This window comes from Triplophysa dalaica, chromosome 2 (genome assembly GCF_015846415.1).
Source record: "Triplophysa dalaica isolate WHDGS20190420 chromosome 2, ASM1584641v1, whole genome shotgun sequence".
Lineage (NCBI taxonomy): Eukaryota > Metazoa > Chordata > Actinopteri > Cypriniformes > Nemacheilidae > Triplophysa > Triplophysa dalaica.
The window spans coordinates 12,423,159-12,435,332 of NC_079543.1; the positions used below are offsets into that span (position 1 = coordinate 12,423,159).

General features: G+C 34.6%; 1 protein-coding gene across 1 annotated transcript; it reads right to left on the reverse strand.

Moving 5' to 3' along the window:
• Window positions 1–8,851: 8,851 nt before the first annotated feature.
• On the reverse strand, window positions 8,852–11,835 carry lsm6 (LSM6 homolog, U6 small nuclear RNA and mRNA degradation associated). The gene is made up of 4 exons (XM_056731652.1): window positions 11,706–11,835; window positions 11,212–11,310; window positions 10,309–10,422; window positions 8,852–9,057 (listed from the first exon to the last, which is right to left on the reverse strand). The coding sequence occupies exons 2-4, from the start codon at window positions 11,303–11,305 to the stop codon at window positions 9,023–9,025; spliced, it is 243 nt and encodes an 80-aa protein (XP_056587630.1). The 5' UTR covers window positions 11,306–11,310; window positions 11,706–11,835; the 3' UTR covers window positions 8,852–9,022.
• Window positions 11,836–12,174: the final 339 nt, after the last annotated feature.

A 12,174-nucleotide genomic window follows, 5' to 3' on the forward strand; every position in this document is an offset into this window, starting at 1 on the left:
CAACATTTACATGGAAGCTGTTGAAAAAAAGACATGACTACAGTAAATAGGTTGTTTTTCTTTTCATGCAGTTGCATCTATAATCACTAGAGGGCAGCAAAAGATGATTCAGTGCACATGTCTTTCATAATAAAGGTCAGAACATGGGCGCAGAGGCCAGACATAATGGAAAACGCATGGCATTAGATTCCATATAACCACGAGATGAAAAACTGTTTACATAACTATACAAGACTCCTCAAATGAACAGTTTACAATCTCTGTCGTAAACAATCTTATTATGTTCTATGTAAAAGTGTATTGGCAAAGTATGACAGTGAAGGAGGAGCTAGCAAGAAGGTGATCTGTACAATTATTACGTTCTTCAGTGATATTTTAGTGTGGTTTCATCATAAATACTTTTTTAAATGAGGTTTTCTAATTGTCTTTGCCCCATATATGTAAATTGGTCCGAAAAAAAAACATATACTGTACAAACAATACAAAATACACATAAATAAACACATCACAGTGTAACCCTTGAATCAAACCTGTGACCTTGGCATTGTTAGCACCATACTCTTGACAGATGAGAGCTACAGGAAATGCCAATTTTGAACAACTACCCAAATTATGTTAAATTCATGTTCATTTTCCTAAATCCAGCTGTGTTCAGTTACTTGATTGCATGACAAACATTATTGATTTCACATCAGATCTATCTTGCACTTGTCAAACCTTAAGAGTTGCTTTTGTAACTTCAATATGAACTTGTGAGGTTGACGAAAAGTTGGGATAAGGTTAAAACATATTTGGCAGAGCTTTGAATGTCTCCAAAAGCACCATAATGTCCATTGTAATGTAATAGAAAACACATGGCACATCTAGACACTGCTAAGAGCAGGCTGTCGTATACAAAACTGAGCAACCAAGCAACAAAGGCGATTGTAAGTGATGTGGTCAAAAAGAGGCATACAGTGTTCTTTGAATTAAATGGCACAAACTGTCCAAATATCAACACTGACCTGAGAATCTTGCACTGTTTTGCCTTTTTAGGATATTGGTTATGAAAAATCTGTATTTTAAGAAAGGCCAACATTAAGTCACATCAGTTCTGTCTTCGATCCATGTGATCCATGTGACAAAACCTGAAACTTTGTGAGAGGAATGTGTTGTTAAAAATTACACTCTTTTGCCATGACAGCAAAGTGCTGTGATTGTCAAAAACGAAATTCAGCCCAACACCGAGGTAACGTTTATACCTTCTATCAGGTACCGCGCAAACATCATGCGCTGCAGGTTTTTTAGGCAAGAGAAATTGGAAAGCTTTTTGGCATCAAGTGCCAAAGCTGAATGCTCCTCGAGGAGAATTTCTTTCAGTCAGCCAGAAATCTGTGTTTAGGTCAAGATTTCTTTTCTAGCAGCACACCAACACAAACAACACAAGAAAACGGCTTGAAATGAATCAGAGAAATATTGTGGAATGACCCAGCCAGAGCTCAAATTGAATTCAGAGTTGTTTGGATGATTGCTCTGTTCATCAAGTCTGCTCATAGTATTCCAGTGACTGTAAACTTTTGAAATACAGTATATAATCTTTCCTCCACTGGAAAGAGAGAGAGATCATAAAAAGAATGTATTTTAGAAATAAAAACTGTGATTTAGGGAGACATCTTGAACCACATCTTGAACATGGATGCTACTTTGTAATTCAACGGATATCAGCTTGCAAAGTCTAAAATGTATCAGAAATTGGCAGAAATTAGCGTGTAAAAAAAGTAAACAAGATAAACAATAAATAGTAAAAAGTAAACTTCCAAAATGAAAAGTTTATTTTTTGAAAAGTTTGGGAATTTCATTAATAGTACTTCATGTATTTAATTACTGTGACATACTCTGACATCATGCAGTACGAGGTAATGACAAACAATTTATCACAAAGTCTGTCAAAGTCTCTATTATTGTCCACAAAGTTACGTACACAATAATACACTTTTCTATCTTCAGTAGCATTTAAAGGCGCAGTTTTTGATTTACAGCGGCCACTAGCGTTGTATTATAGATTTGCAATGGATATTTCACAGTGCAAAAAGATGCCGTCGGCTGCGACAGCGTGTCTTTCCATGTTGACTTGGGGAAGAGATCATGCGGGCATTAGAAACAGTGTTGGGTAAGTTACTCTGAAAAAGTAATTAATTACTAGTTTCTCATCACATATTCAATAGTGTAATTAGATTACTGTCCAAATTACTCTGTCTCATTACTAACTCATTACTAATTACTTTCTATATCCTACATCAACCTTGATTTGTTAAGTTATTCAAGGATAGACATGAAACGGCTTATTGAATTCATTCAAATAATATTATTAACTGACCAAAGTATTACAAATGTAGGAATTATACATTAAAGCACAGATTTTAAAGTAAGACTTTGAATTTTGAAGTCAATTAAGCTATTGCACACGCATATATTTAACAAAGTATTTAGTTTAATCACGTTTTACGACTAATGGTACAATCAGAATATTTTAAAAAAGTTTTGTCAACCTTTCTTAAAAAAATGTTTTTTATATATAACTTAAGTGTTATTTGTTCAAATTACTTTAAAAAAGCTGCATCAAGTGGTTCCACACAACAATATTAAGTAAATTCAACAAATCACGTTTTTGAGTGTAGTACCATTGAGACGGATAAATATTGAATTAGATTAACTTACAATTACTGGTACAATACGGATGGTTTGGTTTTACTCAAAAAGGTTTTGTCAACTTTACTTAATTATTTTGTTCATTCAACTAAATTGTTAATTGCAGAAACTACTCAATACTTTTGTGCAACTTGACATCACTTTTTATGTAAATCCAACAAATAATTTTTTGGAGTGCACACCACTAGAATCCACTGCATTTGGTTTGCTTATGCATAATATGTCATTTTAAGTGTGTTCATCACATTTAGATAATTATTAATGTGCTTTCGTAAACATAGCATTATTAAGTAAACTGCATTTATTATGCTTTATTTTTGTTAATTTTTTTTTGTTTAATTTTTGTTATTTGGTTAGAAAAAGCCTATATTTTTACAGCTGGTTTCAAGATACATGTTAATTACAGTAAATAATAATTTACATGTCAAACAAAGTTTAAATTAAGTTTAAATAAAATGTTCTTACTCTCAGTTTAATGTTTTTTTGTCTTTCAGTCTTTATTTGTTGAAGTGTGTTAATTGATTTATTATTTTTTATTCCTTACAGTTCACAGTTATGATTATATCTAGTTTGAACTATTATGACAATGGCCCTTCAAAAAGGTTTCCTTGATGTCTAGGATTGGTACTGTATTTACCAATATATTCTATGTTTTCTGCACACTTCACAATTGTACTCTTTCCTGAAATATATAAATAATGCTTAATGCATTGTGCAGTTTGACCACTTGATGGCAGAGATCTTCAAGGCTAACCTCCTTATTTAATGATGAGCTACTGTATTTACTGTTCCTGTTCACAATGCAATGTCAATGGTGAAAATCACGGTAAAACTTGAGATCTTTAACAGCCTTTTATAGCTTTCTGGTTGCTGGAAAGAAAGCACACAAGAAGTTTAGGTGACTGGCTCTACTTATTTCAGCAGGGTTGCCATCTGCTGAACACATATGAGAAGTCTGATAGGCCTTAAATGGTCATTCAAAAATTCAAAGGTTTCCATAAAAAATTTCCATTGATATTTAAACATCTCATAAACAAAATGTTACAATAAGTGAAAAATTTGTGACAACAGCTATTTCTCATTTAGTATATGTTATTTATTGGTATCCCACTATTTGTTCAAGCTATGTTTGTACGCCACAGTGACACAGTTTTGGAAGCTCACTAACAGCATCCATTGTAGTAAAAGCAGAGAGCTGCTATCTTCCCCTCTGACATCCCGGTCGATAAAATTTTCAAAGTGACACCGCACAGCAGACATAAGTGCTCAACCCGCCATGTCACTTTGAGTCTAACGGCCCCTAACTGTCCAATCTTCAGTCAGTAGCCTTTGTGAGTCTGTCACGAGGTAAACGTGCTTTACTGATTATACCTAATTATGTTTAGAGAAATGCTCTCTGCAGGCCAATTTGACACATAGACTCCTCATCATAGTACTGCTCTGTGTATACTGCTCATAATACTTAACTACCCTTGAGCAGAATCAGAACAGCTCTGTGAACCCAGCAACTTTCATTTCATAGTGTAGTGTTCACAAAATTCATCTTGATTTGACAGCATCTCATAACAGAACTAACGCGGTCTCAGCATCACCAGAGAGTTGAAACAATGCCAGCTGTAAAAATACATTCTCATATCCCAGTTCATTATAAAGGCCTATGGTTTGTTATTGTATCTCTATTGTTCTCTGTTTTATAATTGGAAATCAATTATGCATCGAATAACTCAGGCAAACATTTGTAAGATCATAATTGACAAAGAGAAAGTGCATTCAGCTTAGCATTTGCACATATATATGGCGGCAGCCTTAGACATGATAGTAGTTTGAGTAGCCTTTGACTTTACTTAACGCCAGGACAAATAAAAGAAAGTGAATAGATTTACTGATGTACCAGGTAACCTGCCCTCTGCTCTTCTCTCTACACTGTAAAAAAGGAATGCGCCCGAAAAATACCATAAAACAACAGTTTTCACATAAAATAACCTACAATGTTTTTCTTGTCAACGTTCAGTCTTTTATGTAATTTAATCTTTTTAACATATTTCACTGTAAAAAAAAACATAATATAACGCAAAATAACACTTTTTTATGTACAAGTACGTTTTCTTGTAAATTTGGTGATTTTTACTGTATTTTAAAAATACATGACAAATCTGTAAAATTACAGTTTTCATACATTATCCCTGAAAATTCTGTAAAATTAATTTTTTCACAGTGTACTTTAAATGGCCATGATGCATACCAATGAAACCTTGTTTTAGAATGACCAGAAGTTGAAAACCATGTCAAATTCTCAAAAAGATCATTTTAAAATACTTTCTCCTTTCCTAACAAAATATACACAGGCCAGACTGTTAAACAATTTACATGAATTTTAATGTCGTGAAAAGACAGCAAATTTACAAGTTGGGTGTAAAATAGCCAAACATAAAAAACTAATTTACTAAATTGTATTTGTTATATTTTTCTGGCGACCCTTATTGCCATTTTTTAAACTGGATTTTTGTGTTCAGATTAGAATTGGAAACACTTGTGGAACCATAAAAAAAGTTGTTTGTTTGATCAACCCGACATTAACTGTATGACTTTAGGGTGGGTCTCTTTGTTTTCTGATCAATGGCTGATGAGGAAGAGTTCAGAAAAAAATATTTTTGCATTTCCATTCGATAAAACTAATGCTGCAAAACATACTTCAGCGTAATAGACCATTTTAATCTGCTACTCTTTTCTTCATCTCCTGCCTGTCATATAGGCACACATTCTTGAATCCCAGGTGTGTCCCAGACATCATGGGAGGGCCAAAGATGTTCAGTGATTCCTAAATGTTGCAGCTACAGGACACACTCAATTACCATTGGCCAACTCAGAGACTTGACAGCACAAAGCCAACGTGGTTACTCACGGAGAAACAAAACACTCTGGCAATTCCATTAGAATGTTGGGTGCTTGCCAACAACTCTCTGCATTATGTTCTATGGTAGACAAATTGGCAGTCAAAATGGTGTTGTGAAGGGGGCTAATTGCTTGAGTGCAGGGTTAGCCTGTATTTCACATGAGACTCGAAATGCGCAGGAAGATGTGCTGACCGTACTGCCTCACCTGTTTTAAGAGGAAAGTAATGCCAAAAAACCTCCTGATGTCTGTCGATATTTATCGGTGTGCTGTTAATGAGCCAAAATCTTAATTCACACTTGTCCTTCTTGTTCAATTATTAAAGAGACTTAAATCATCAAAATGTGAAGCAAATAAATTATACGTTAATGAACCTTAAGGAAATCATTTGATTGAAATCCTGTGTTGTGGGGATTTATCCACAAATTTGCATTGTGTTCATATACAACCCATAGTCAGAATATTCTTCTTCTCAGAATCAATGAATATCCCTGCTGCTCTAACACTTTCTTATACATTTAAATAATCTGTTTACATCAGAGAGGTATAATTTACAACCACAAGAGGACGATATACACAATAGTAAGCAGTGCTGTCAGGGCCAACATACCCCCAAGGCTTATTTTTTTCCCAAAATGAATGCCACTTTCTCTAGCCAAGCAGCTTCACTTTGCCATTTGTAGGTTGGTCCAGATAAATCATTCAACCCATACTTGCAAACATCCAGAATAGTTCCTTTCAGATAATAAGGTCAGGGAGCACATTCCAGGCCAAGGTTGACAGTATTAGAGTCTAAATTAAGAGTCTGCATGTGTTATGCTAGTCATCAACAGTCTATGAGCGTTAATGGCCCACATATTCAAATTTAATGCTGGAAAAAAAACATACATTTAATGAAATAAATATTCTATCACATGAAATTAAAACAAGCTGCAGAGAGAAGACAATTAAATGAAAGAAACAGTTATATAATAACAAACTTCCGTTTGCTGTACAGAAAACTTGTGCAGGAATTGCATGGAAGTTGACCTCTTTCATTTCTACCCTCTCTGGCAGAGCAGGGTCTCACCAGATCAAGTTTACAAACTGTGAGGTATGACATCGGCTTACAAACACTGCTGGCTCTGCATGAACATTCTGGAAATGCCAGTGTTACTTCAAGGAATTGGAGAGGAACCGTATATTCAAACTTTGGTCGACTCATTCATAACATTACACACAAAATACTGTGAAAGCACAAAAACCTCCTTATGACTATAACCTGCTATATATCCAAACAAATGTCCTTCATTCCTGAATGTGAATTTAGATTTGTGTACTTAGACGGTTTCATCAGACCAAGGTTTTAGTTTACTAAAATTAAATCTTTGAAATCGTTTCTGTTCATTGAAATCAAATTAAATATTGACCTAAAATTACTGGAAAAAAACTTAAAGAAACATTTAAATGTTGCCTTAAAAATAAACTGAAATAAGTTCAAAGCAATACAGTTATAATAATAAACTGAAATAAAACAAAGAAAAATTATACAGAAACATAAAAAAATATTTCTTAATTAACAAAGGCATATATCAAAATTGCCAAAGCTTTAACTAAATTTAACATAAAAAAATGTAATTTAAAATATTAATGAAACTAAAATCAAAACTATAATTCTGAATCGGACGCACACGCCTGGCCCGGAAGTTACCTTCCGGACTGTTTGTTGGTCGGTCTGGCTATGGGCAAAAAATATTATTCTTTATATTTTATTTTTATATATTTTTAATAGTATAATAAATAACAGTTTTATGATTTAAAAAATGTTTTACATTTGATTGTATATTTTGTTAAATAATTTGTTGAATGGGTTGTGCAACTTTGTCACACACAAGTTTAGCAAAGTAGGTTCTTATATTGGAAACCGAACATAATAATGGCTAGACATACTTTTAACTTGCTTGTTAATGTAATTTACTTATTTCTTTTGCTTGTTTTCAGAAAAAATCTGCAGGGACTGTATTTTTTGCGAATTTGTACCGAAAGTTAAATTTGGACAACAATCGTGTGTATGCACAGTAACGTTTGTTATTGCTTTTAAACTGTCTATAAGCAGAAATGATTTTAACTTTTGTTAAAATGTTACAAAGAAAAAAGATTAGAATACACATTATGCATTTCATAGAAAAGTAGTAAAATCAAAACATTATTTTTAGGATATATGCCCACATTGTAAAATAAATTATTAATTCTGTTTTCCAATTTGTTTCATTGTTTTCTGGTGCAGTGACAAGATCAAACTCCTGGTGGAGCTGCAGACCTCAGTGTCTGAACCAACATTCACATGAATAAAACAACCCAGTCTAATGAAAGCTATTCATACATATCAAACACACTATGTTGATTTACCATCAAAATAGAATTATCCAATGGGGAGCAGATTGACAACCTATATGTCTGTTTTACAACCCAACTAATTCCGATATCAAATCGAGTATTGCAGACCCCCAAAATAACCTTTGCACAGATTCTGAAGCCAGCCTTTGTTGCCAGTTATGATGCTGCAGACTGTTGCTGTAGGTCATTAGAGGAGCCCTCATAATTCAATCTATTTAGTCATTGGGTCATTACTGTGAACAGTGCTAATTAATCTCAGCGTTCAGAGAACCTTCGCGAGAGGGTTTCTGGTATTTGATTACAGTAGAAAAGCATTTGCTGTGGTCGCCATAATGATACCGAGCTCCTGCTAGAAAGCCCCCACTCACTCCGGTTACGGACAAGGTTTAATCAATACGGTGTCCTTCATCCTGCATTCAGGGCCGACCTTGGCAGCCTTTTGTTTCCTAAATGAGGGCAAAGAGCATTTATATGTGTATGGAGAAAGATATGCATTTGAGTAAATCTCTTTATCACATAAAGAAAAAGTCTGAAGCTTCCATACAGCTCATTAGGAGCCCAATGAATCTTGAGTTACATTTTTTTAATTAGCCTACCGAACCTTTACTGTGCCAAGATCATTTGTACGATTATTAGACCCCTAAAAAAGTAAATATATAGAAATGGCCACATGAGCTAAAGTAGATTTGGGGTTCGAAGTCTAACAATTAATGATAAAAGTGTTTTAAACACAAGGAGAATTTTTCTCAGACCAGTAAATAAATGGCAATGTGTTTCTCTGCAGACTTTGCGAATCAATTAATTTCTTACGACTTAATAAATCACAAAAACTTTAAATTCACAGAAACATCTGAAAAGCAAATATATGAAGTTATTAAGACCCAAAAACAATATCCATGGTTGGAAAAGAAATTATTTACTGAATTACACTGTGCAGACCACCAACTCTGTGTTACAAAACATCAAACAAACTTGGACATTATTGTCATGCAACAAAGGATTAAGAATATACAGTAAACAATAATTCAATTATCTAACATTGAATGAAGAAACAAGTAAAATGGCTTCACATCTTCCTCTTCTGGGTACTGATGTATAACACTGGAAGAAAGGGGAAAAAAATGAATCAGTAAATAATGCAAATGCATTTCTATTAAATGCTTTTCAAACATTACATCAGTTATAGAAAGAAATTTAAAAAATACAGAGCATTTACACCCAACAACTAAAATTCTCTTTCATTTACTCAATACTGTTTCAAATGCGAAAATATATTTTGCAGAACAAAGTAAACAATAAGAACATCTTATTGTCATTTGTGCACGACAAGAGAAATAAATAATAAGAAAATATCAACTAAGAATTGCATAAATTTAAAGATCGGGTAACACACGCAGTTTGTGCCAATCTCATATTAATCTTAAGAACCCATACAGTAGTACTGCATACACCATGTCTTCGAAGAGTGTTTAGTTTGATCGCATATATAAAAGAATGACACAGCTGTACGGTTGAAAAACAGGAGCTGCTGGAGGCAGGGAGAGTGTACGGAACTAGAGCATGAGCACACACTAACATTACATCATCGCATTAATCCCTTTGTGTTTATCACATTATACACATGTACGCACCGATTGCCAACAAAACAAAGACATATGACTTGGTTTCACTACTAAGTGCGGTTCATGGCAGGCATCTATAGCACTGGAACTGCACAATCTATCAGTTTCAAATGATCTCCAAATCCAGCGTTATATCCACCGTTTTTATAACATCCATCACTGAAATGCCGTGAACAAACAAATAACTTTTTACACTATCGCAAGAGTAACAAGCTGCAGGCCCACAGCGCAGCCGATTTTGACGCAGCACAGCCAATCTTAGGCGGGTCTTACTATCGCTCGTCGGTTGCTGTGTGGGGTGGGCTATTTCTTTCGCCTTGCTTTTTAATGAGAATTGCCCAGTAAAAGGAATAGGATCCCTGTCACGAAACAGGGATCTAGACTTATATAAAAACTTTCTGAAACAAGATGGAGTGCTGGGGGAGTGTATCAATCTCTGAAACACTACGTCATGCATCCAACTCGTTTTTTAACAAGTTGACAATGTTAAGCATGAGAAGCCAGCACGTTTAACAGTGTAATGAAATCAGAATGCATAAAACAGCATGTTACCCAATCTTTAAGTAAACAAAGGTATTTTAATTTTGGGGTAGACTTATCCTTAAACAAAGTACAATGACTGCCTAGGTAGCTTGATAAAAGAACTCAAACAATAATACAAATAAAACACTAAAGCTAAAATACAAAATTTAAAGGAAAAATACTAAAAATGTACAAAGACATTACATACCATTGTTTCCTCTGAGAAATGCATCCCCATATTTGTTCTTCAGCTGACCATTGACATATTCCTCTGTCTGTTCCACAGCAATGTTCATGTAGCCATCAAGGCAAGCAAGAACCCCTGGGGACAAGAGACATACTAGAGATAAGCTTTTAATGCCTGTTGGAGAATGTTCAGCAGCAGTTCCATCATACAATCTCTGCTAACAGAGGAACTATTAAAAGGGGACTCTCTCAACCAAATCAATATCACATCGCCAACAGCAGTAGCTTTGTGCAGGTGCTTCACCAGGTATATATTCAAACATACATAAATATAACAGAATATACAAGTCAAAACAAAAACACATACAAGGTACACATCATATATTTCAATGCACATGTACAACAAGTTACAAGGTAGGTACGTGATGGCAAAGCGGATTATTAATGTGCATTGCATAGTACATCAGAGTCCATAAACCATGTAGGATAAAGTGGTGATTTGAGTTAAAGTGCCATGCGTGGCATGTGATGGAGTGTGGAAATGTTGTATAAAGCATATCAGCATGTTTGGCGCTTGTCTACTCTGTGCCCAAAAGCCTGTCCTGTAAACTACTAATATGTTAGTATAGTAATATAGGACGCATTTAGTTTATGTTAAGACAGTCAGGCACATATCATGGTAAGCAGATGTGCAGCTTTCATGTCATATTAGACAAAATATTGCTCTGTGATTGGGTAAGTGTAAGTAATTGTAATCTACTTGACTGTAAAGTAATCGTGTTAACTACCGTGTAACTTTTCCCCACAAACATTAAACACATATAAACATCTTATAATGGTCTTACATTCTTTAAGATATAAATATAATAAAAAAGAACACAACTGCAAGGTGGCAGCTATTTAACAACATTGGTTATAACGTTACCTCTGTAATCCACACCAGAGTTTAGTTTCACCACCACTGGTCTTCCAATGATCTGCTTCAAGAAGTCACTCGGTGTCTGCTTACGGAGACTCATTTTCACTGCAAAAGAAGAAATAATAGCACGTTGGCAAAATAAATATTTTGCTCAGCTACAATGCTAGCAAAAAAATGAGTTTTGTATCTTCGTAACGTTATTTTACCAGTGCCTGGCTATTAAAAAAACTATGTCTAAAAGACTATTCAAGTCAAGATTTAAAATAATTTTGTCAATAGGTTTGGGTGGATTCGTTAAATCGAATAAAGGTGACAATACCGATCTGTTAGCATGAGCAGCTACCTAGCCTGTTAGCTTTACAATCCACAGTAGTAGCGCACGATGAACACTTTACACTTATATACAAGTGTTGCATTTTATGTGAAATTGATTTTAACCTCCTGAAAAATAAACCACAACACGTTTATTTAACCAACATTAAACAGCCACGCAACGTTACCTTAATCGACTTCCGACGTATACTGCACGTTTCAGCGGAGTGTTGATGACCAATGGAATGAAGCGCCTAACGTTACTCTATTTCACATAGTGTTTACACCGCACAGCCAATCAAAGGCTTCGTTAAACTGTCATCGTACGGAAGCCGCTATGGAACAATCATTCTGACATTAAGAAAGCGAAGAGAAAATGTGCAGGATCCACGTTGGTCATAAAATCTTCGCTGTATCTGGAAATTAGATTGTTTAATCAATTTCAATTGCTTGAGGAATGTTATTACAAAATGAACTGTGATGCAAGTTACAGTTATTAAACAGAAATGTATGTGCACTGTTAAGTCCACTGTAAGCCTTGGCTAGTTGCAAAACTGAGAAAAGAGTCAGAGAAAGAATATCCTTAGTGGCCAACAAAATATAATATATGAGGAAGAAAAGGCTGTCTTTTGTTCATAGGAAGAGGAGGGCATGCAC

Bases quoted from the DNA above. Each gene is read 5' to 3' on its own strand.
- lsm6 (XM_056731652.1), bottom strand. From the start codon at position 11,305: ATGAGTCTCCGTAAGCAGACACCGAGTGACTTCTTGAAGCAGATCATT. The intron at 10,423-11,211 runs GTAACGTTATAA...TCTTGTCCCCAG, and splicing joins CTCTGGTGTGGATTACAGAG to GGGTTCTTGCTTGCCTTGAT. The intron at 9,058-10,308 runs GTATGTAATGTC...CCTTTCTTCCAG, and splicing joins ATTTCTCAGAGGAAACAATG to TGTTATACATCAGTACCCAG.